Source organism: Ostrea edulis, chromosome 7 (assembly GCF_947568905.1).
Source record: "Ostrea edulis chromosome 7, xbOstEdul1.1, whole genome shotgun sequence".
In the NCBI taxonomy this organism is placed as follows: Eukaryota; Metazoa; Mollusca; class Bivalvia; order Ostreida; family Ostreidae; genus Ostrea; species Ostrea edulis.
Genome location: NC_079170.1, coordinates 36198905 through 36225019, shown reverse-complemented (window position 1 = coordinate 36225019; position 26115 = coordinate 36198905). Strand labels below are relative to the sequence as shown.

The window sequence follows — 26115 nt, the reverse complement described above, 5'->3', positions numbered from 1 at the left end:
AAATAAAAACTTTCCACGAGAATTGTAGCGAATTCAGTCAAGGATAAAAGTTAATGTAAATGTAATACAAAAATTATAAGGCATCCTAATTGTGAAATCATTTGAACGAGCATGGCAATTTCTATCAATGGTATAAAATTTAGCAACAAATTTGCTTTTATTAGGTTTTGTGCAATTTCAGAGGCACTGTGTATAAAGTATGGGGGTATGAGCTAGCCGGGTGGGAGTAGTCAAATAACGACCTTGTGTTGTACAGGGGTTCTAGCTTATGCGGTGCATTATATATTCCATTTCTTGTTTATTTATACTGAAAATGTGTTCAACTTATTTAAGGATAATAAATCCACATTGACATGCAATTATGCTGAGTGCATTTTCACAAATATATTTTATTCAACTTTATGAAAGGTGAAGATAACGAACAGTGATCAATCTCATAACTCCTATAAGCAATACAAAATAGATAGTTGGGCAAACACGGACCCCTGGACACACCAGAGGTGGGATCAGGTGCCTAGGAGGAGTAAGCATCCCCTGTCTATCTATAGAAATATTTGAAATGACCTACTTAAAAGGTATAAATTGACAATAAATTGGTATTTACTTTCTTTATTAATTATTTGTTATATAGGTACTAGTTCGCCATTTATTGCTTTATTTCACCACTTCTGTGTTTCAGCCTTAGTGACTACATGAGTGTTCTTGACGTGGTGATCCTATATCTGAAATGACGTGTGTTTAACGTCCCGCTCGAGAATTCTTCACTTATATGGAGACATCACCATTGCCGGTAAAGGGCTGCAAAATTTAGGCCTATGCTCGCATCTGGCGGTCTTTGAACAGGATGGGATCTTTATCGCGCCACACCTGTTGTGTCACTGGGTCTTGGGTTGTTTACGGTCTCATCCGAAGGACCGTCCTTTCTTGTTGCCTCTTACGACAAGCAAGGGGTATTGAGGACCTATTCTAACCCGGATCCCCACGTCGAATTAACTATTTCCCTAAAGCACCCATTATATATATACTCTATTGCACCAAAACAGTTTATAGAAATAGTTTATCACACATTATCGCAAGAACAAAGAGGAATTTTAAGAGATTCTTGGAACGCCCCCGTCTTTTGGTTAGGTAGAAATATTTATGAATATTAAGTAGGAGTTAGTTTCAGATATCAACACTAATTTCGCATGAAATAGTGCTGGGATGGGAAAATAGTGCATTTTCAGAGAATAGACAGAATGACCGCCACATTTAATCGCCTATTGCGACAAGAAAGTACTGAGGACCTATTCTAACCCGGATGTTCACGTCCTGAGGAATGGTAAAGAAAATGTTCAGAAGTCGCACGTTTTGATGCTGTTGATTTGTTATTTCAAATTTACTAAAAAAATTGTGTGGAAATTTTTAAAATCCGCATTCAATTTACACTACTTCTCACATATGGTGTCTGAAGTTTCTCCTTCACAGCAGTTAAATATTTTTATGAGGAAAAAATGATAAGGGTGGTAGAACATTTACTGGCTCCTGCAGTGTATCATCGTTTATAAGTGTTTGTATGAAATTTTAGAATCCAGTATAGGTACGGTAAATCAAATATATTCACCTCATAGATAGAATGCTATTGCATTTGTTAATCGTTCATGGACATGTCATTGATAAATTCTTCATTTCTAAATATCATAATTAGTTTGCATTAACTTGTTTAATTCTTTTTTCAATAATTTTGCTGTCTAAAATTGCATTTGTTAAACATACCATGCATCAAAGGGAAATTATGTCTATATTCTTTTGTTATATTTGCGCGTGTTAAATCATACAGCGATAAAATAGTATAGAATTTTCGATAAACTACAAGATCATTGAATTGATACACATACAATTATCAAAATTCAGATTATAGTTAACAACCTTGTTTAATCTGAAATGAGAACAACCTTTTAAACACAGCATATGTCTAATTCTACAGAAAAAAGATGCAAATATTAGTTTCCAATAATTTGGATAAATTATTATAAAAGTGATTTCAAAATATTCAGCAATTTCATTTATTCGGAGTTGAGCAGCTGGAAAAGTTTCATTCGTTCTTGATGAGAAGAATGTGATTCTTTTGTTAGGGGTGGTTTTTAACTTGTTTCTGGAATTGTGCAATCTTTTTAGTCTTGAAAAATTATCAATTGATGTGAACATAACATATAATGTTAGTAATAATGATTATACATTGTAACAATGATAATAATACTAAATATGGTAATGATTTTGTTTTTTTAATAAGTCCAAAAGTGTACAATGTATGATGTAACAACTCTAAAACAGTTTACAAAAATTTGGAAACTATGAAAATTAAATTCATAAGAAGTTGATATACAACCTGATGGAGCATGTGCAGGCACCTTGTATACGAATATTTAATGGAATATAAAATCGATTGAACTCGACAATTAGATAACATAATGTCAAATTAAACCTTTATTTTGATATATAAACAGCAATGACTCCGCTGGATACCTGTTACAAAACGTGATTTTGTTGAAATTCCTGTAACGAAAGTAAAGATCGCCTGATATTTCTTATGAAACCTACTTGACTTTCCATAATGCGCTGTTCCCTTACAAAACAAATAGATGATCCTGTGTCTATCACCTGGGAACATGAATATGTCCCCCGGCCAATCCGTACTCGAGGTACTGTATAAATATAACGGATATTTCATAAGGTTTCCAAATCACTGACATTTCGGGTTCAATCCTGACAAGGTAAGGAGGTGGAAAGAGATTCCCGGTTACAATTTATGAATATAGATATGTGCCGGGAAAAAATGTATTCTAAAATTTCAATCAGCTTGCTTAATATTTAGTATATGTTATACAGTATAATTATCATCATTAATGATGATAATAATAATATTATGTATGACGCTAAATGTAGTAAACATTACTTGAATTACTTCAAATTAAATTATGAGATTAATATCTGTTCGTTATCTTCATCTGTTCATTGACAAACTTCAACAATCATGAAAATTAAAACCTACATACATGTAATATGCATAAAAGATTTAATAATTACGATCGAAAAGGCAAAAAAAGAAAGAAAACGAATCAGAACAGTAAAAACGCACACACAAAAATGTGGCCTACGTAAACTTTATTGTTTTCCTGAAAAAAACCCACCATAGATAGATAAATAAATAAGTAAATTATCGACAGGTATTTAAAAATTGTATCATTAAAGATGAGTCTGAATAGACAACTTGCACAAGCCTAAAACAAGTCTTGAAAACGCAAAAAGGTCATTTACATACCGCAAGTTTGCAGACAGACTGTTTAGAATAACTGCTTCTTCGACGGCCGTCGATGTTAAAACATCAAAAGTGAATGAACTATTAACCTAGATTTTTTTTTATCCCTAGACTCGCTGGATGGAGATATTATCAATTAATGAACTGATGACTTTCCTTTTTGTTTCATTTTATTTGTAGAATACCGTAATATTGATACTTTATTTAAAAAAAAATTGACAGGGAAAATATAGCTTTTGTACATTTAATTCTAACTTGTGTAATTACCTGCTAAACCTTCAAAGTTTTAATTGATATTGTCAAACATGTTTATGTTTTCTCTGATAAGATACGGCTCGTATATCTAAATTGTGTATATGTTGACGGGGGAAACTACATGTAGGTGAATGTTACGTTGATTCATATTCAGAAACACGCCAGGTACCTTACAGTAAACTAGAACAGGTATAGGTAACCAGTCACGGACTCATAAAGGAACAGCTAAACACCAGTAAGGAATTTCTAAAAACGGATACTGCGAATGCTACAATCGATTACTGACAGTGAAATAATAATGATAATAATACTATAATTATTTAGAGACCCAAGAAAGCTAACGTTTGACACTTAACCTAACCAATCAAATCTATTTTAATAAACCATTAACAACATATTACATGTCTAAAATGATTTCTATTGAAAGCCCAGACGTTAACTTTACTTTACTTTGATAGATATTTAATTAGTACGATAGAGAAATTTTCAAAAGAAATGAAATTTGAATATTTCCAAGAAACGCGCAAGTTTAGTTCGTATTGAATTAAATTTCAAATACATATGTACACGGATACTAACTACGAAAAGTCTACATTTCAACATAAAGAATAAAAACAAATGTTCAGAGTGATGTAACAATAATTGCAAATACAACTGTTTCTATTCAGTCCGTACATGTTTGAAATCATTTTCGAAAATTACAAAAGTCATTAAGAATTGGATAATTACTAGTTACGTCACAGTGCACATGTGTACGTGTATTTAAGTAAAGAAATGTCCTCATCATGGTGGGATTGTCCTGTAGCCGTTAGAGATTTGGAGTAAAGTTTATATTCACCATCATGTTCTCGCCGTTTTGTCCGAATTCATATTATATTATTCTTTTCACTGTTTTTACTTTAAAAGTTGCAAGATCTAATTATCATATTTCTTTTATCTATTTTCAAAAATGTCCCTAAAACTGTGATTATCTACCTTTGTCAACGTCTTCATAAATAAGTATTGCAAGCTGTGATATTCGTATAAGTTAAAATTCAAAACCTTTTGATAAGATTGCGTTAGGATTCTTTTTCTTGTATTTATCTGCAGTTGAATATTTTTTTTTTTATAAAATCAAAGATGCTTCGATAATGAAAAAAAAAAATCACCAATAATATTTTAAGAGAAACAAATTATATCTCTTCAGATGTATTCCATATATGGTATTGTTGTCTACTTTCTTGTGCTGCTCAAGAATGGGTCAGCTTTTGTCTGCAACGAGCATGAGTTAATCTGTGAAACGTCTTTAGAGATAGCCACTTCGCTCACCATGTTCCACGAAACAGAAAAGGCCGTGTTTTCTAACGATGGCCGTCTGTACCGTTATGACGTCACTAACACAAGTTCTGCTACACCAATAGATGTTGATGAAGTAATTACAGCGGACGGCTGGGAAATGCAAAGAGTTGTCATCGTCGCAAACGGCACTCTACCAGGACCGACAATTACCGTGTACGAGGGTCAAACCTTAAAAGTTCATGTCAAGAATAAGTTGTATTCCGACACAGTCTCCATTCATTGGCACGGCCTTCCACAGAAAGACACACCCTATATGGACGGGGTCGGATTTGTGACACAGTGCCCTATCAATCCAGGACAAACTTTTACATACACCTTCAAAGCTAGACCGAGTGGTACATATTGGTATCATTCCCATGTTGGAGCACAGAGAACAAAGGGCTTGTACGGTGCACTGATTATCAAAGAGCGCCATCCACCACACATTGTCCATGGAGTGGCTGAAGAGTTTGTGATGCAGATTCAGGACTGGAATCATGATTATGATGTCGACCAAGCATTTCTTTATTCTGATGCCGGTGTTTTTATTAACAGAAAAGAAATCAAACCATCGATGGCGTTGGATGGTTCGAAATTTAGTTTGTGGTACGCTGAATCAGGTCTTATAAACGGCAAAGGAAGATATAACGACCCTATCACCAAAGCACATAACGAGGCTCCTCTAGAGGTGTTCGAAGTTCATCGCCACAAACGCTACAGATTTCGCGTGATAAACGCTGCAGCGATGTATCCATATAGAATCTCCATAGACAGCCATCCTTTGACAGTTATTGCCACTGATGGCTATTACATAAAACCAGTAGTTGTAGAATCAGTGATTATACATCCAGGAGAGAGGTTCGACTTTATCATTCATGCTAACGAATCCATCGGAAACTACATGATTAGAGGACATACATTAGAGGTCAACAGGCGCACCATTGCAGAGGCTATTTTGCATTACAAGGGAGGGAATGGGAATTACGTAAATATATTTTCCACGAGAAAACAATGTCTTCCGTCTGATAAATGTTTGGCCTTGAATTGCCCCTTTTCGTTTTATCCGAAGGAGCAAAATATCGAGTGCATAACATTGGATAATGTCAGAAGTGATTCTCCTAATGAGGTACCAAGTGTTAAATCCGGAACATTTCATGAATATTTCCTGAACTTTGCCTTTCCGGGACCAGATTTTACCCCTGATTCTATTAACGGTGTAGGATTTGCATTTCCAACTGTGTCGGCTCTATCTCAGCCAACTGAGTTAACAGATCAGTGCTCAAAAGTTGACTGTGGAGAGCAGAAGATATGTTCTTGTACACATAGTATAGACCTAAACCACAACGACACCATTCAGTTTGTGTTTGTGAACATGGGAAGAGGAAAGGGTTGGTCTCATCCAGTTCACATGCACGGTCACAGTTTTCAAGTTCTAAAGATGGGGTATGGTAATTATAATACTTCAACTGGAGATTTCATTTCACAGAACACAGACATAGATTGTGGAGGTGGAACCACCCAAGATCAGAGTTTCTGCAATAACGCTACGTGGAGTGATCCGTCATGGAGGAATGGAAACATATCTGGTCTTAATCTGGTGGATCCTCCACACAAAGACACGGTTATCGTCCCTAGCGGTGGCTACGTGGTGGTGAGAATCAAGGCAGATAATCCAGGATTGTGGATCATGCATTGTCACATCCAGCTTCACTCAGCAGACGGGATGAGCATACTTCTAAACGAGTCCTTTCCTCACCTGCCGGCTGTCCCGAACGGTTTTCCTACCTGTGGAAACTTTGAAGGAGATGGTAAATATGTTATATACTAAAATGTATTGATGTGTATAGTAATGTTCGAATTCATAGCACCATTTGTTTGTTAGTGTTGTATTATAAATAATGTGGAAACATTTTATTCAAGGACTCTCTGGAGGAAAAAATGCTCCATCACCAGACTCATCGGTTCCCACGACTGTTGCCACAAAAACCAGTATGACATTTATTTCTTGTACAGTAGTATTTACTTCCCTAAACTGTTACCTCGACAAGATCATTCTACGCGGTTGAGTTAAGGCTTTCCCCATAAAATGTTTAATACCAGTGCTGTACATAAATATACTTTACCGCACTGGCACATTGCACGACGTCACAATGAAAAATACGTCATGACGAAGGTCATGACGTACATATCTACAGTCCTTTTGTGGTTGGAAATGTCAAAATATTGTTTCGTTATTTACCACCACTGTCAAACGGTAAACTGCAATCGCGTAAGAGTTTCTGTCAAATGGGTTATATTAATTCTCTTTGATATTGAAAAAGTTTAATATGTTCTTTAGATAGCATACATGCTAAAGTAATATCCATATTATATTGTGATCTTGATATCGCCCCTAATCTACACATATATAGTTACTTTCACAATGGACTCATTTGCATAAACAGGGTTTTCGTACATAGAAATTTCATCATTGGCACGACACCCCGAGGTTTTTAAGTGAAAGATGTTTGATTTATGTGACATGTGAACTTCAGTGCCAAAGGTAAGTTAGGGGAGCAAGTTCTGGCTTCAACAGAAGATATGTTTTTCAGGCTAGATTCAACTTCGTATGTGCAAAAATCGCCGCATCTTGCATATTCAATGCAAACATTAGACATGTTACAATTCACAATAAACTTGCTCTCAGTACTTTTCAAATTAAGAAATTAATGTGCTTTGAAGTTATATTAACTTCAACTTGCATTGATATCTGGGTATCGTGCTAATTCAATGATTTATACATACACGATACATTTTTATCTTTTATTTTGATCACGTTATACAGAGTTGATGTAGAGACTGTCAGTCTGGTGAAAAATGTATAAGAGGTCAATATGCACCTAATGATATATATATATTGTTTTTGTATAAAAGGGTTGTGTTTACAGAATTTGTCACAAATTGATCTGTTTATTAATGCTTTTTTCCTGACATATTTCTATGGCCCTACTTAACACAACTGCGTATGCAATGCAGAACGTTTTGGAAGTATTCCTGTTGAGGGAGTCCATGAAAACATCGGCTATATTGATCTAGTTCTCATACATTTACGATATTTACAGGTATCATAGTGTTACTTTTAATGTATATTTATATGACTTTTCATTAATAGATGAATGTCGTGATAATATACACATATGTGCCGAAATCAGAGGAGTTTGTTCCGATGTTCGACTTGCTGATTTCAGAAACACCAGTTGTAGAAAATACTGTGGTCTTTGTACAGGTATGTGCATGTGTTGAATACAATCACTGGTAACATCTCTTCGTTCTATACTTAGATACATGTATTTTAATGTTTCTTTGTTTTCTTTTTAGATCCCAGTCTACCTACTCATCATAAACAGAGACGTCTACACATCCCTGTCTTTGGTGGTAAACGTTATCGTGTTCCGTGGCTTCACTATTAAACGAAATTCTCCAAACATTGTATGTACATTCACACGTGACTGAGCGTTAGACACGTGTATGTATCTAGGGTTGGGACTTGGAAAAGAAGGAGTGTCTCACGGTCTGCCAAACTGCCTCACACCGAGACTCGACAAAGAACAATTCTAACGTTAAAGTGGCTAGTTACACCAAAATTGTATTTAATGGTTCCTTAAAACACCCCTTATGAAGTATGATTTCACCATCGAAAGAGTGATACAAACTTTTGGTTCTTTTATATGATCTTTGGTTTGTTTTGTTTTCGGAATGCTAAAAAACTAACTTGATATTATAGGAGACATATCTTAAAGAATATGTCCAGAAATTATGAAGGAATTATGTATAAAGTTTTGATGTGAAGATTACAAAGATTTCAACATCCCTGAACTTACTCTAAAGAAGTGAAAACACGTTTGACTCTAAAGGTGATCTTGAATCCTTTTAACGAATTCTGAGTACCTCTATTTTTTTCTCCTATATTTTTAAAGATTCGATTTAATGAATTATTTTTTACATATACCATTATTTGCTATTCATGACAATTCGTAACTGTATATTCTGAATATCAATCATACCTGCATCTCGTTACATGTAGGTTCAATCATGCGTATGAGTTGCGAAACAGCATCTGGCATGCAAAATTGTTTTATTACAGATTTATATCTGAAATTTCTGTACTTCCTAGAGGAAAATCTGCTGGATCATCGTCTCTAGTATATTCAAGCATTTTCTGATATCAACAAATCAAATTTGGTATCCCTCCCCTGGTACATAATGTGTGTCCAGGGGTCCGTGTTTGCCAATTCCTTATTTTGTATTCCTTATAGGGGTTATGAGATTGATCACTGTTCGTTATCGTCGCATTTCATCGAATAATATATACATATTTATATAAGAAAATATTAATTTCTTTTCTTTTTCCACTGATATAACATTTTGTACATGACATCTATTTTATATCATTGAATGGTTTTCTGATATAAAACAATCGATTTTCTGTTATCAGAATTTGTTGCATCTTTTGATATCAAGAAATGTTTTTTGACATCAAAATATAAGTTCTCTCTATTAGAAAATATACTAACTATTTTTGTAACCAGAAAATACATGTACATGCTTTTTTAAATGTAAAATCTGATGTCTTGATATTCTAAAAAGGATTTTTGATATTGTAACTTCATTTTCTGATGATATTAATTTTTATCTGATATTTTTAAGCAACAATGGCTTCCTATGTCCATGGATTTAACAATTCCCCCACATACTCCCACATACTTTTTTTTAAAATTGATGTTTTTATCAAATGTACATTATCTTGATAATAAGGAGATATTTGATCATATCAATTATGTCATAAACTCAAGAAAAACGAATAAATAAAAACTAAAACATTACAAAGCGCAAATTTGTCTGTAACTTCCGGTGGCATGAATATTTCTGTAAGAAGATGACAATTTGAACAGAAAGCCATGCGTCACATTTTGTGTTATAAAAAAAATTGATGTCAAGAATTTAAGAAATTAAAAAAGATTTTTCAGAAAAAAATGTTTTATGATACATAAAAGAATCATTTTCTGATACAAGAAGATGACTTTGGATATATGTATCAAACATTCGAATTCTTTGATATTTTGATAGAGCAAAGCATTTTCTGAGATTTAAAAAATGAAAATTCTGATACCACAAATTACAGAAGATTTTGTAATATTTCAAAAAGAGATCGATCACAAAATCGCTTTTATTTCAAGAAATATACTATTTCATATCAATATATTCATATTTTCTGGTATCAGAAATTCATATTATGATAATAAGATATCATTTGATAGATTGTTTGATAAAAAATAAAATATCTGATATTAGAAAATGAATTTTGATGTCATAAAAATTACTCAAACCTTCGCATCGTATTAAAAACGTCATAACTGCCATTACACATATCCAAATAATTTTCATTTTACAAAACGAAAACGATTAGGCCTAAGTACATTATGTAAGTTAATCACTCAGAGAGACCTGATTATCTTTTAATAAACTTTTCATGCATGAATGATATGACAGGCATTTTCTAAATGATTGTTTTATGTCTGTATATTACATATCACCTGGAGTCTACAATGTAAAATATTCTACTCTGAAGAATAAAACATTTCATCGACGTTTTTGTTGTTTGATGACCTGAAGAAATTTCGCTTTTAAAAGAAAAGAAAAAAAAATATATATTCTGTAACAAATATTTTGTTTGATGCTGTAAAATTACGTCCCATCCTAGAATCGTTCACTCGTGTTGTGACGTCACCAGCTCTATCCTACATGGCTTATGAAATTTAATGTAGTGCTGTGGGAATTTTAAAAATATCACATGGATTTTAAGAATCTTAAAGGAGATGTAGGAAATGATTTATAGTCTTATCTAAAGTTGGCAATGAAACAAAAGGAAAGAACTCTGTATAACTTAAAATAATTCCACCCTCCTGTGATGTCATTAGAATTTGTAAAATCAATGATTTATTTAGATTTATGCATGATTGGAACGTACCTTTTGTTGGAGTCTTATTCGATAGTTATTGTAAAAAAAATCTTATTGAAAATAAGATATTTCAAAAGTCATAGATGTATAACCAATGATAAGTTTCAAAATATTGAATCCAAGGGCAATAACTCTGCTTTTATTGATTTCTCTATCAAGTCTATTATGCGATAGTCTTTCTTTATTTCTTACAGACAACTTGTATATATTTTTGTGAAGAAACAGTTTTATGAAGTTGTTATGAATGCTATTATATCGTCATAACCAGTGTTTATTAAACTTTGATATCGTCATTTTATGAAAATTGCAATTTTTTGACGGTGATTCTTAAAAAGTGGGATGACCTATATATTTTATTTGATAATTTGTTAGTTTGAACTCTAATAATTGTAAATAAATACACTTTTAGAACTTGTATCAGATAAAACTGCGAGTATGGAGTTACCTTAAAATAGATTATCTGAATTATCTTGTTTCATTTGTTTCCTCCGCGTACGGAGACAATAGTTTAGCTATGTATTGATTTTGTGAATTGCATAATAAAATTAAACATAACCCAACATTCTGACTTACTTGAATTATGCCTCTTGATTCCTCGAGGAACATAAGGCTGTAGCAACACTCCTCCAACGCACGGGGTTCTAGCTGATCCTTTTCAGCTCGGCCCAAGTCCTTCCGGTGGACTTCACCTCGGCGCCAACACTTCTGCGCCATGTCTGCCTTGGTTGACCCAGTGGCTTCCCGTCTACTTAATGGGCTTAAATTCAGGGCCTGTCTGGTGATGTTTGATATTATTCGGATTTTGTTGCCGACTGTTATAAAAATCATATATGAACTTAGTTAGAGGAATAACAAAGAACCTGATTCACAAACCCCAAAATATGGCCCTTAAAATATATAAAAATGAAAGTAAATGTTGAATAGGAGTATTGGTGTTATAAATATGTATCAGAATCCGGGGTTTAAAAAACATGTTAGATTTTAAAAATAAGAGCACAACTAAAGCTGTATACATACTAGAACCGGATATGGTACCGTATTTTTGTCATTTTTCACCAAAAACTGGTTATTTGGTAAAGGTTTTGCCATACTGGTTTCACCTCGCCCAAAATATTTGAAGTATTTTTATAATATACACCTTTTCAATTGACCATAAATGCAAAAATATTTTAGGACGAGCTAGGAGCACTATTTTTATTTTTCAAAAAACGATATTCCGGATTGCTGAAAAATATTACGGTTATAATACGTTGGTGGTGGTAAACTTGAATTTTACAGATAATATGGCTGATTTAAGTATCTTATGGAGAAAGAAACTACGTTTTTTATTTCGTGTAATGTATAGGTCATTTTAGTTCGTTGTTTATTTTTAAAGCAAGGGAAATTCCCTCACCTAATAATAGTTTTCGGTTGTAGCTTGTTTTGCCCTTTTACTAGGCTATAGATGTTCATTTTCAATACCTAGTTGTTTTCATCTTTTAAAGTCGTTCACAAAGCATCTTCATTGCATCATTGCTTAAAAACTGTACAATTTTGGTAGTTTTACATTATGATCATAAACATTATCATTGAACGAAACGAAAGTTACCGAAACTGTTAGGCCTAGTGACTAAAATGTACATGGCATCGTTTTTCACTTTGGGATATCGGAAAATATTCAGGCTTTAGCAAGTATTCTTGTATGGTACTGATATCATATCGAATAATTTTTGCTTTATTTATTTTACAAAATTGTTACTACGCAGCTTTAGACTGTCAACATTCGAAATAACTGTTTTATTTAACTTGACTTTACGTACATTGGTAGCGAGTCTTTCTTTGATTTACAGTACATTCAAATTTTGGGCTGAATATTAGCATGACCTGGTCAGGCAAAAAGGAATTCAAAATAATAGATTTAAACTACAATACGACTTACCATAACATGCAGTATTGCCGCCAGTTAAATCCGACACAGTAAATTATGTAAGCAATTCATAGATAGCGATCCACATGTTACATGTAACGGACTCTGAACTAATTTTTTTGTCCAAACTATTTTTTTCTAATATAAGATCAATGTTTGGGGTGATTTGAAAAGAAATGGTGGCTTTAGTATCAAAATCAATGAATTTGAGTTAATTTATTTTAAAAGTTGTTGATAATCATATTGGTAACGAGATTCAAAGGATATGGTTTAAACTATCCATTCACAAAAACATACTATCGATTATATTTGTTGCAAATTTTCTCCATTTGGCAATTTGTTTTTACGGTAATTATAAATACGCCTGAAATGGGTATCTATGTCATTGCGTATTTGGATCCAATCATTATTAACACATAATATGAATAAACATGAGGAAATTGAATTAGTTTACAATGCAACAACCAATATTACGAAATGAAACTTTGCATGGGTATTTCTCGCAAATGGTTACAATGTACAAGAATATTATCATTTTAAAGCCAATGCAGAAATTCCATGACTATCTGTAGAGCAGATATCATCATTGTGTGGCTCTAGCATTGGTCTAATCTCGAGAGAGCCAATGCCGACTCTCAATGGTCAATGCAAGAATTGGACCACTCAAAGGCCAATGAAGGCAATTGGTTTCTTTTTCAATGGCCAATGCAGGCACTGGAATAATTTTTGTCATGAGCTAATGCATGCATTGAACCAGTTTCTCAAGAGACAATGCAGGCATTGGGCCACTCTCTCAAGAGCCAATGCAGGCATTGGGCCACTCTGTCAAGAGCCAATGCAGGCATCGGGCCACTCTGTCAAGAGCCAATGCAGGCATTGGACCACTCTCTCAATAGCCAATGCAGGCATTGGATCATTCACTCAAGAGTCAATGCAGGCATTGGACCACTCTGTCAGGAGCCAATGCAGGCATTGGATCACTCACTCAAGAGTCAATGCAGGCATTGGGCCACTCTGTCAAGAGCCAATGCAGGCATTGGGCCACTCTGTCAAGAGCCAATACAGGCATTGGATCACTCTCTCTAGAGACAATGCAGGCATTGGGCCACTCTCTCAAGAGCCAATGCAGGCATTGGGCCACTCTTTCAAGAGCCAATGCAGGCATTGGATCACTCACACAAGAGCCAATGCAGGCATTGGGCCACTCTTTCAAGAGCCAATGCAGGCATTGGACCACTCTCTCAAGAGCCAATGCAGGCATTGGACCACTCTCTCAAGAGCCAATGCAGGCATTGGACTACTCTGTTACAAATGAATCAGAACACTGCATGATCCAGATATGTACTGTGGAATGCGAAGTGGCTATCTCAGGATCCATATGTAATTATACAGAGTCACTGCATGTCTCGACTAAACTTATTATGTAGAGATGATGTAGGCTGTTGATGACCGTTTGCCGGACTCATTTGAAGCAATTTTTGTAGAGCCAACGCAGGGCTTGAATGATGTTACGTGTTACACCAATGCAGGCATGAGACGACTTTTTTTCCAGATTCAATGCAGGCTTTCAATGTCTATCTATGTACAGTCAATTCAAGCAATGTATGGCCAATTATCTAGAGGCAAAACAGTCAATTTACTTTACCATTTCATAGATTTCCTTGTTTTATCATCAATGAGATGACTAAACTTTATTGGCTCATGAAAAAGAAAACAAAAAAGAAAGACTGATACACGTTTCAATCAATTCTTTTCGGTTGCAAATCAATATTTTATAATTTAATCTAATAAAGAAGTCTGTTGCAGGATCTGATCATGTCATTTTTGCCATCTACTCCAACAACATTGAAGCCCTTCTTCAGTCCTGCTTGTAGGGCTTCTCCTGCAAAATATTGATGTTGATCAATTGCCTAGCAATATCTAGAACTTAGCATACCAATATGTAATTAAGTAAATCAGAAAATTCCACGGTGAATTGGAAATCCCTCACAGGATCCTTTGCATTGCTGATCAGGTGGCCAAGACCACAATCATACCAAATATGTATATGTCTAGAAAAAAACCAACAATTGTTCAAAGGTGTTGATCATATACTGTCTTAAGGATCCAAAGTTTAACACAAATTAATAAATAATTAGCACATTATGAATATAGAGCACCAAACAATGCATTAGCAATCAATAGCATAAACAGTTTAAAATATATACTACATACAAGATATACTTTACCTTTTCCACAGTGCAGAACAAGAATATTTCCCTTTTTGTTGACCTGGGAAAATAACTTTTCGAAGAAGGCTGTCTTTGTGGGCCCTTCTACAAATGTTGTCAAAGTTTTGACCTTACTCTTGCTAGAAGAAAGACACACAAAGGGCTGGATGCAGTTACCTGAAACAAAATATTTTGCTTTACAATAATGTGAAAACTTGAAAGCTTAGATAAACTTGCGTTAAAACTTATTAAAAGTTTTATTTCTTAATTTTGAACTTACTCTTTTTGTTGTAATATACAACAACGGTTGTGCCTTTGTTGGGGTACATTAGTTCCATGGCCTTTTTCGTGTCGCTGACTCCGCTCCATGAAGTGGAAATTATGAATGTGTGGTCCTCCTTCAGAGAAGGAAGATCCACACATACGCGGAGTAATGCTTGCCAATCAGACTACATTGACTCAATTCCTTTTATATATATATATATATATATATATATATATATATATATATATATATATATATATAATGCTTTTTTTTTTTTTTTTAGACGTTAACAATATCATTATATGATGATTATATGTTCCATCTTACTTACCATTTCCTCATTAAAAACTGTTATGTCGACAGTGTTTTCCACTCTCCCGGCCTTCAAAAATGCCAGGGGTTCCACCTGGAAAACCATGGGTGTTGATTTCTACCCTGGGTATTTTTCTTTGCTCTCCGTGAATTGTCGCAGCCTCTCTCCAAGGACATCTCATTTCACATCTTTGTAAAATATGATATGATATGAAATTGCTTCGCCTCACTGGAACTATCATATGACTTATACATATGAACCTGTAGACAACAACATATAGCATATGCAGATGCTGTTGTAAATCTTGGAAGTATATTAAGGGTGAATGACATGTCGATATCATTGACATTAACATTATATACATACGTCCATATCATAGATGTTTCATATACATAAAGCTACATTTCACATGAAATAGATATCTCATTGATTGCTCTTAGAAACAAGGAAAAGATAGAGAACTAATTCCATTATAATATTCCTGCAAAAGTTTCGTCAACATACCCTATAAACTGCCTGAGCTCTTCCTCTGCCTCATCCTCATTAGTCCAAAACTTATTCAAAGTCTTCTCCCAGGGCATTTTTGAAAGTTTGCATACAGCCACCTGGATGTTCCTTGTCCCCTTTAGATATTCAGCCTCCTGTGATTTGGAAAGATTTGGGGGGAAAAGTAACCTATGAATCTCTTAATCTAACTGGATGTCAGATGATTATATATATTACATCATTCTATATATATCCTTTTTTATATAAACAAAATCACCTTTGTCATTTCTTCCAAATCATACTCTAAATTGGTGACCTTTACTAGCATTTCCAGGATTGTCTCCTCTGGTAGAGTCATTAAAGCTCTCCAGGGCCTGGTCACATTTAGGGAGGGAGTAGAGATGACGTCATCTGTTGTAAGACATTCACGACGCATTTTATGCTTCGAGGTAACGAATTAATAACCCTTGACTTGTGAAGATGACAAAATATGGAAGCCCAAGCTTAGATAGTCCAAGAGACAATTTTAAGATTTTTCCATATAACATTTTGATCTCCTACTGTGGACCCACCTATCCCCAGGAACCATCATTTTAACAAAGTTGGATCTACTTTATATCAGGAAGCTTCAAGTAAATTTGAACTTTATTGGCCCAGTGGTTCCTGAGAAGATTTTTAAAGATTGTCCCCATAGACCCCACTCTATTTTTGCATATTCGTGATTATCTCCCCTTTAAAGGGGGCCTGACCCTTCATTTGAAAAAAAGAAACATGAAAGTTATTCAAGTTAAATTCTTTGTTAGCCTTTTAAGCTATTTCATTTATTATGAAATAAAGAACTAGAGCCACAAAGTACTAAAATTGGCCCTTTCGCCAAAATAAATGAGACTTTTACAGTTGATGCTCTAGGATTTATAGGTTATACAACAATTTATTTTACAACTATATCTTTTCTAGTTTTCTTTTTACAGTCGTTTAAACTTTGTGTTTTTTTCAACAGAAAAACTATATAACGTCATGATGTTGACGTTATGAGAATCACAGTGTAATGCACATAAAATGGACGCATAGGTTAATATATATTTTTTGGACTGATTCTGGTTGTAAATCACAACGGTTAAAATACTAGGAACTCGTATATTTTCTATCACGATGTTTAAATTTGTGATATATCCCCCTCCCCACTACATAACACTTTACAATTTTTCCCCGCTGTATTGGACATAATTGAAAAATCGTGATCAAAAATTAAAATTCCTTGCAGTGAAAGGACCACAGCAAATATTATTGTTTTACCGTCTATCTCAAAGACGAGTTTACATTTTCAAGTTGCATATATATATCTATTCGTATCAATTTCCATTAAAATTGATATTAATTGACGAGAAAAAGAGAGACAACTGTATAATTTTGGTTAAACTTGAGTAATTATAGTAAGTAAGTAAATGATTTATTATAGTGACATGTGTCTTATACATTACAGAATTGAAAAATACATTAAACAGAATAATAGGAATTTAAACACCTGGCCCATCGGGCCTTCATGTCACTTTTAACAGGAAAAACCCCCCATTAAATAATAAATACAGTGGTACATGTATTACGCATGACTTTTAATATTATGGTATATGATTGACTGTCTGTAGGTGTATGCGGAGAACAGAAATTTTGCAGTTTGTCTTGGAAAATTTAATAATAGAAATTTTGTTTTGTCTAAATCTGACATATTGATCACAGTGGGGTTAAATACGATACTGATAAAAAAGATTACTCTAAGATTTGAATAAGAGGAACAATGAAGTAAAATATGACATTCATCTTCTACACATCTGAAGAACATAAAGTACACAGTCTATCCGGTATGTCCTATTTTCGCCATTTACAAAACACGGACAAGTCACGGACGCACGGATGCACGGAAATCGAAAAAATAGTACAAATCACGGATTCATTTTGCACGATGATAAAATTTTCCGTGCATTTTTTAAATTATAAAATCAATTGATTTGTGACTTTGAATAATATACTTTGAATTGTTTTGTGTACACCCCAGGGAATATGTAGTTAGAATCTATCAGTCACGGAAATAGTCAGTGCATTATGACGTCATCATAATTGTTTCGTCACAAACATTTGTCCGTGATTGTATGCAATATTTCATTGATTTTTTCATTATATTATATATTTACATGTAATACAAGTATTTTATCATTATTTCATATAAATTCTTCAATTTACAGAATATCCGTAAACTTTGTTATCCGTGACTGGGAAGAAAAATCTGTCCGTGATTTGTATGTAATATTTCTCTGATTCCTTCATCACATTATATTAATAAACATGTGAAATTTACAGACGGAAAACTATATTTCTTTCATATTACAAGTATTGTATCGTTATTTCATATATATTCTGAAAAAAAATCTGTCTGTGATTTGATAAATAATACAAACCACGGACTCATTTTGCACGGATAACAATTTTCCGTGAATTACAAAAAGTGTATTATGTCTACTGACTTGTCATTGTATTCTGAACATCTGAATTCATAAAGTGAACAGTAATATTTTGTTCTGGAGAATGCATTATATTTGCAATACTTATTTGAACAGAGGACGAAATCGAATTTGACATTGCATTGTGATAAAGTTTTACAGATAAAGATATGAAATTGACATTCCGTTTTTAACAGATTTTACGGATCAATAAAATTAAAATCTAGAAACACATTTATTACATCCGTAAACACATAAAATCACGGAAATAGGATAAACAAAAAGTCACGGACGACTTTTTAAAGTCACAGATTCACGGACGATTTTAGTCACGGATGACAAAGTTACGGAAATTCTGTAAATTGTTCTTATTGAAGAATTATAAGAAATAACGATTAAAATAAAATATTATTCTAAAAATATAGTCTTCCGTCTGTAATTTAGTGTAAATTTCACATGTTTATAACAATTAGAATGACGTCACAATGCACGGAAAATGTCCGTGACTGGTAGATTCTACCTACATATCCCTACCTACATGCACCCTAAAAAAAAAATCAGAGTATGTTCGAAGTCACAAATCAATAGCATATTCTATATTTAAAAAATGCACGGAAAATGTTATCATCCGTGCAAAATGAATCCGTGATTTGTACTATTTTTATCTATTTCCGTGCATCCGTGCGTCCGTGATTGTCCGTGTTTTGTCAACCTCCTCCTATTTTGCTTATAGATTCTGTATGACAAGACCTAATAATTTTTGTGAATCTTGACCTCCAGACCTTGGCTTTGGAGGTATACATGTACTTCCTTTTTAAATCTTTGACCTATTCAATATCTCCTGAATTTTACTATCTCAGATAAATCTTTCATATTTTGTATATAGATTTCTTATGATGATGACATTTGACTTTATGACCTTGAAATTTGACTTACTTTAAAGAAAATGTAACCTATCAAATGTCTTCGTAACTATTCGAGGTAGGACTTCCACAGTTTGGATATAGATTCGTTATGATATAATCGTATTTGATCTTATGATCTTGACCTACTTTCTTTAAAACAAGCTGACCATCTCCTAAACTATTCAAGGTAAAGATTTCATATTTTGTGTATACATTCTTTGTGGCAAGACCTTGTTATTAGTGTTATACTTTAGTATAACTTCAGATGACCTGAAAGTTTGACCTGCTTTTTGATAAAAATCTGACCTATTCTATATCTCCTGAGCTTTTTTTTTTTTTTTTTTTTTTATAGATAGAGCATTCATAGAGGGCGAAGCCCTCTCACGGCCCGAAGGGCCGTGAGAGCGGAGCTCTCCCTATAGGTAACACGTATATACATGTTTAAAAGGGAAATATAGGAAAATAATGAAAAATTAAACCATACCTATGGAACTTGAAAAGTTTGGTACCAATGGCGTCGATTCGAATATTAGCGCGTGGACATGTATTCTTCCATTTTGAATCTCGTCTACCCTAGTTCACGTCGTTCTGAGATGTTACATAAAATCCGTAAAAGCATGTAAATCTTATTTTCTTAATCAAATAATATGATTACGGTGTGACCGTTGGGGCGAGCGCAGCATATCTGAATACATTTTCATAAAATTTATATTGAAAACAAGGAAAACTGATCTCGTTCACTGTCAATACTATAGGGTTATTGAACTTATATTGGTGAATATTGGCACGAGTTGGCTGTCAAAAGGCACGAGCTTGCGAGTGCATTTTGACAGCCAACGAGTGCCAATATTCACCTATACAAGTTCAATAACCCTTTTATTATATAGCTAAAGTATTTAGTTGTTAAATTATATCCCTTTTCACTCAAACTACTCCAAAACAGACGATAATTCATCAATGTTGGCACCTAAGGTGAAGGTGTGCAATAACAGCATGCATTTCTGAACTGTTCAATATTTAACCCGTCATTATAATGCATGAAGCAAACTGATTTTGTAAATGGGGACATCATAATTTATGTACAGTAAAAAAAATTGCTTAAGTAAATATCAAATACCGGCTCTGTCAGATTCGGAGGACCGTCGTCTGCCATTTTGGCTTGTTTACGTCGTTACGGTAACGTCAATATTGAACAATCATACTCGGAATGTTTCGGGCGCATACAATTTACGCAATGCAAAGTTAGCGTTCAATAAATTCTCAGGATATTGAACGCTAACATTCTCTAGATTTTACGTACATTATATAATAGACTATTTATTAGCTATATAATAAGGAGGATTACTGTCTTGCTCTTCTCGTCAATGTAGGAACGAAACAGTTTAGCGGGAAATGCAACGAGCGTGTTGTGACGTAGCCTGGTAGTTGTGACGTGACTGTTTACATTTCTTTAGACAATATTTTAAAAAGAAAAAGAAAGGGGGAAGAATATGATTGTCATCCTTTCCATTCAAATAAGAAAGGTTTGTAATACTTCAAAGATTTTTTTTAATTATTATTTTACGAATCGAACCATCCGCCATTTTATACGAAGGTCTTCTGGGATTGGCGTCAAAAAAAAAAAATTCTTGTTAGAGGTTGAGATTTAGCTCGGATTATTTCCCGCGCTCTAGTCATTAGAGCTCGCAGTACGAGCCAGCGCTCCGCGCGCTGGCTCGCTGCGCTCGCTATAATCACTCCACGATTAACGCCATGTTTGTTGTTGTGGTTCAAATGCTATGTTTGTAAATTTGCTAAATAACGACACTGAATATGACGTCACAATATACTGTTTACATCAACTGCGTTATATTTCCCGCGTTCAATATATAGGCGGATCAAATGTCCAAAATTAGGATGCTTTGATACAGCTCCGTCCGCGTGCTAACTTCGGGTTGCTTTTGTCCTGTTTTGGATATAGATACTAATGACAAAACTTTTTTGCTTCGCCCTCAAACACGGTCACGCCGTAAAACATATTATTTTGTATATACATGTTTCTTATGACAAAGTTTTTCATATCATACCACGATCTATGACCTTAGTTTTATCCAGAACAGTAAGATCGTGTTAGAGTAACGTATTTACCTAACAAATGATAAGAAAAGTATATGAGTTCGCTTAGGTTTCCTTCCTAAGAAATTAAGTTCAATTATAATACACTTACTGTCATGCATCTATCCTCGTTGCAGACGAACAGGAACAATAACAATAACGTTAATAAATAAACCAGGATAGGCTAACTGACTAAAACCCGGAATAATATTTTCCTTGGTCCTATACTTGGATGATCATTAAACAAACCATGAGCTAATAGTAAAAAATAATCAGACTAATCGAAACGAGAAATCACAAATACATGGATAACTTAAGTGGCTACAGACTGAGTGGTATAACAAACAATTCTGTTGTTTCCCGACACAGTCTGCAGCCACCTAACCTAAGCTCTCTACCGTCTTATCACCTGGGAAAGTCACCAAGACAATATCCCTGAAACAAGACACAATTCTAAAGTCACAAAGACACAAAAGATCAAGCGTATAGGAGCTGATTGGCCTAGTTAACAATTATGTTGCTTTCCAACACAACCCAAGCTTGTCCTGAATACCAACTCAATACTACCAGTAAAAAGACCTCAATCGAGTTCGAGTACCAACAAACTAACTGAAGTTGACAGGACGGCTCTATTTATACCCTTTGGTCTTAGGTTGATCAACAATGATTGGCTACGTATACTAAGATTATGATTGGGTGGCTATGCAATGCTGATTGGATAAGAATTATCTCATCTGATTGGTCTATCATATTTAGTATGTTTCAATCCACTCTACAATACTTTCATCACATTAGGAGAGGTATTAGTAGGTTGTTAGAACTTGTTCCAATCCTATTGATTTGATAAATGAAATATGTTCAAAACAAACAAAACAATGTTATCCATATTGGTATTGAGGCATCTCTGTGTTAAGTTAAGGTTAATCGATCCTCATGTGATGTCATAGGTTTTACAAAAATCTTTATCAAATTAAACTTTGCACATGATAGAAATATATCTTCAGAGAAATTTTATTCACTGCATAAAATAAAAAAATTGGTAAACTATTGATATTGAAAAAGTGTATATTTTCTATAGATAATAAATTCTTTATAATTAAAAAAAATGTTGTCAAGGGCAATAACTCCTATGCTGGTATTTCTTCTACAGCATGTCTATTATGCATGATTTCTCTAATATCCACAAATAATTTATACATATTTATGAATTAACAGTTTTTTTTTAAACTGTTGACATTTAAAATTTGTCATTTCAACAAGTTTTTATCTATTTTAATTATTCTGTACAACGAAAATGTGATTTTCTTATGTTAATATATACTTCCGGTTTTTTTTTTTTTAATGTTTGACATTCTTTAAAAATGTGGCAACATACACATTTTCTTTGGCTATTGTTTAAATTTAACTATATTGAACTGAAATTAATACAGTTTTTGCACTTTTAACCATTATTATTGATAAGTCACATGAGGATCAATCCACCTTAATTAATTTTCAGTTATATTGTGAATCTTGTGGGTTTGATTGGGGCCACGATGCGGGGTAAAACTTTTCATGGGGAAAATGGGATTGTTAAAAAATATTTTAAAATTAACATCAGCTGAACAACGGCAGTGCCATGGTGGCTCAGGTGCGTGATGTGACCCATGGGCCTCTTGTTTTGTATGGACCGTTAAAAGTATTACTGTTTGCGTTCTTGAAAACGAGAATTTTCAACTTTAGAAATGTGTTATTTTTGTAACATTGTGTTGATTGAGAATAGTTATAATGATGACCAACTCCTGTTGAGGTTCTGAACAAGGCGTTTATTCAGCAAAGTATATATTAAGTTGCTTGAAAAGAAAGCCCTGTAACAATTGTATAACAATAATCAAACATTTTTATAAATCATAAAATACAATATTACTTTTACAGACTAATTGATATACAATTAATGATAGCAATATTTACATACTTCAAGGGAGATAACTTTGTCTTACACAAAGTGCTATACATGTAACATTAAATACACAAATGCATCTCCCAATATCTATACTCTTGCCTATGGATAAAATCTTTACTGTACGCTTATGCTTATCATAATATAAACATAACAGTTATTACTTTGATATAAAATATCCATTGTGAGAAATATTTAAGTCAGTAACTCAAAATACTCAAACATACCATTCTATGGGAATAGGCCAATATATACAATGGTGAACTGCCAATGTGATTAATAAATGTCACCATATAAAGTTCAAACCGATTGAGAGGAAAAGTCAGTCTCAAGTAGTACTATCAGGTCTATGTCAACTCAAAACTTATACACTGATCTATGGACTGGTCACTTCAAATCTCAGACAAAGAATGAACTGACACAAAGAACTTTTGGAGGGAACGAATCCCAAAACCAATAAAAACGCAAGACACAAAACTAAAACACCAATGAAATCAAAAGACTTATGGACAACTTGGCCAAGACATAATTAGGCACCTCAGGCACTATATACCAACAAACTCACTAAGTGTTATGCTTGACTGACCGAATATTGAATTGCAGATCCATTAAAGGATTATATAATTCAATACACATAACATTGATGTTAAATTGAAATAAAATGAAATAATAACAATGCATACATGCATATATGAATGCATTATATGCATATTAGATAAGAAATGACTCTGCCACATTTTCACAATTTTTAGTTCACATATTCGACCATGGAACAAAATTTTGAGAAAGGTGTTGGGAAATGAAATAAGGTTGTTTTATACATATATTAACCATGCACAGTCTCTGTTGTAAGTACACACACTGTATTATATGTTAATGCGTACATTTTGTAACGAAGGGGGTTGGGGGGGTTGGGTTATAATCCTATGTGCTCTTTCCATTCTCTTCCTATTGCTGTACCTGCTCGCTAACACCAGTCAATGATGAAATTTCAGAATTATTGTAAAACGCATTAATTCTGTAAACTCTTGTTGTAATCAATCTTAAGATAAAATTATTTTACCCTAGAATTTTGATTAAGAGTTAATATCTTAGCTACATTTGTCCCTTAATTAGTTTCGTTCCGTTCCATTTTCCGTTCCATTTTCGTTTAGCATATCAATCATTTTAAAAGTAATTAACACGCTGTTTGGCTGGACTGTCCATTGTCAGGTTACCATAAAGACCCATGGGCCTCTTGTTCAGCGCAACTGTACCGGATCTAACACCCTTTACATTCGAAGTTTATGTGCGCCTTGATCATGTGATTCCTGTTCAAAATGGCGGCGACGGTAGTGTCGAACCTCAGCAAGATTCCGTTTACCGTGAATCCTGATCTGCAGGTAGAACGGGACGAATCTCCTCTTACTCCGCATATATCCGAAATAACAAACATAATCGACGGAAGCGACAGAGTTACTAAAAGAAGACGAGAAATAGGTAAAATTCATGGGTTAAAAACGAGGACAGATATCAGATTTTCCGTTTTTTGTCGTGTTTTGCGTTTATCGGGTTTTCCGTTTATCACGTGAATCGTAACTACTGTAACTCACGAAGTGTATCAATCAGGTTGGGAACACTTCCCCTATAGCGAGATATTCTCGCTAAAACGCGATTATCCCTCTAAATGAGCATTACCATAAACAGATGTTTTGGCGTCTTTATTGAAAATAATGGCAAATCCCGTGCAACGCTGAATAAGTGCGACACACACTCAACATCTCTATGAAATTGACAACATAGTCAAGAAATTTCATATCAAAGTTGCTGCGTAAGAGAGAAGCAGTCTGAAATCCAATACACATCGTGGGTGTTTTTGTTTTGATTAATACATTTGCAGAAGCATCACACAATTTAGCACTTTTTCTTCTTTTCACGTGAAACACAAAGAGATGTATTCCACAGGTGTTTTTCTCGGTTGTACGGGATATATTTACTCTCGCTAGAAAGGGATAATCGTGGTTTAGCGAGAATATCTCGCTATAGGGGAAGTGTTCCCAACCTGTCAATTAGGGATGTTCATACTATTGCGAGATAACTCACCAGGTGTATCAATAAGGGGTGTTCACACTATTATGAGATAACTCACTGCAGGTGTATCAATGAGGGATATTCACACTATTTTGAGATAACTCACCAGGTGTATCAATGAGGGGTGTTAACACTATTGCGAGATAACTCACTTCAGTTGTATCGGTGCACTCATCTTGTTGAATGTTGTGTGTACATTGGGACAGTTTTGGCCTGAGGAATCCATGCCATTATCAGAGTACATTGAGTTTCAAAGAGATTTATGTTTCTTCATTATTTACAATGATTTAGTCGTGAGGTCTTGTACAAACATTTTATAATAAATGTTTTTAGATTTTATCTATGATGGTCAGAGCCACCATTACAGAGGAATGCTACACCAGAGAAATCTGATATGATGAAAAGTAAAGGATGTATACAACAATATTTTGAAATTGAAAACTTTTGAATTTGATTTATTTGGTCAAAAATGCAGTTCTAGTACAAAATAATCTGCAAAAATTAATACTCCTGCTGGACTCAAACTCACGATCTAGAGATCAGCAGTTGACATGTTAGCTACAG

At 34.0% G+C, this 26115-nt stretch overlaps 4 protein-coding genes across 6 annotated transcripts in view; 2 read left to right on the top strand and 2 right to left on the bottom strand.

The window, feature by feature from the left end:
- The first annotated feature begins 2719 nt into the window (after nucleotides 1-2719).
- LOC125657239 (uncharacterized) lies at nucleotides 2720-10497 on the top strand. Its single transcript, XM_048887919.2, has 5 exons — nucleotides 2720-2753; nucleotides 4740-6678; nucleotides 6791-6859; nucleotides 8022-8135; nucleotides 8228-10497. The coding sequence occupies exons 2-5, from the start codon at nucleotides 4740-4742 to the stop codon at nucleotides 8317-8319; spliced, it is 2214 nt and encodes a 737-aa protein (XP_048743876.1). The 5' UTR covers nucleotides 2720-2753; the 3' UTR covers nucleotides 8320-10497.
- Nucleotides 10498-14558: 4061 nt separating this feature from the next.
- LOC130048655 (uncharacterized) lies at nucleotides 14559-15433 on the bottom strand (the record flags this gene model as incomplete). Its single annotated transcript, XM_056145663.1, has 3 exons — nucleotides 14559-14656; nucleotides 15003-15161; nucleotides 15265-15433. Coding segments are annotated over 3 exons (426 nt in total), but the record flags the coding sequence as incomplete, so codon positions are not given.
- Nucleotides 15434-15537: 104 nt separating this feature from the next.
- LOC130048070 (uncharacterized) lies at nucleotides 15538-16558 on the bottom strand. Its single transcript, XM_056144186.1, has 3 exons — nucleotides 16326-16558; nucleotides 16067-16203; nucleotides 15538-15750 (listed from the first exon to the last, which is right to left on the bottom strand). The coding sequence occupies exons 1-3, from the start codon at nucleotides 16482-16484 to the stop codon at nucleotides 15591-15593; spliced, it is 456 nt and encodes a 151-aa protein (XP_056000161.1). The 5' UTR covers nucleotides 16485-16558; the 3' UTR covers nucleotides 15538-15590.
- Nucleotides 16559-24773: 8215 nt separating this feature from the next.
- Nucleotides 24774-26115, top strand: part of LOC125654647 (peroxisomal acyl-coenzyme A oxidase 1-like) — a 42651-nt gene continuing 41309 nt past the window's right edge. Inside the window, exons 1-2 of one of the 3 annotated variants that reach the window (XM_048884640.2) lie at nucleotides 24893-24960; nucleotides 25885-25955. In XM_048884640.2, the coding sequence (XP_048740597.2) occupies nucleotides 25946-25955 (10 nt within the window). In that variant the 5' untranslated portion in view covers nucleotides 24893-24960; nucleotides 25885-25945. Of the gene's footprint in view, nucleotides 24961-25752; nucleotides 25790-25884; nucleotides 25956-26115 lie in introns of those variants that run through there. The other 2 variants (XM_048884641.2, XM_048884639.2) reach the window with 2 other exon arrangements.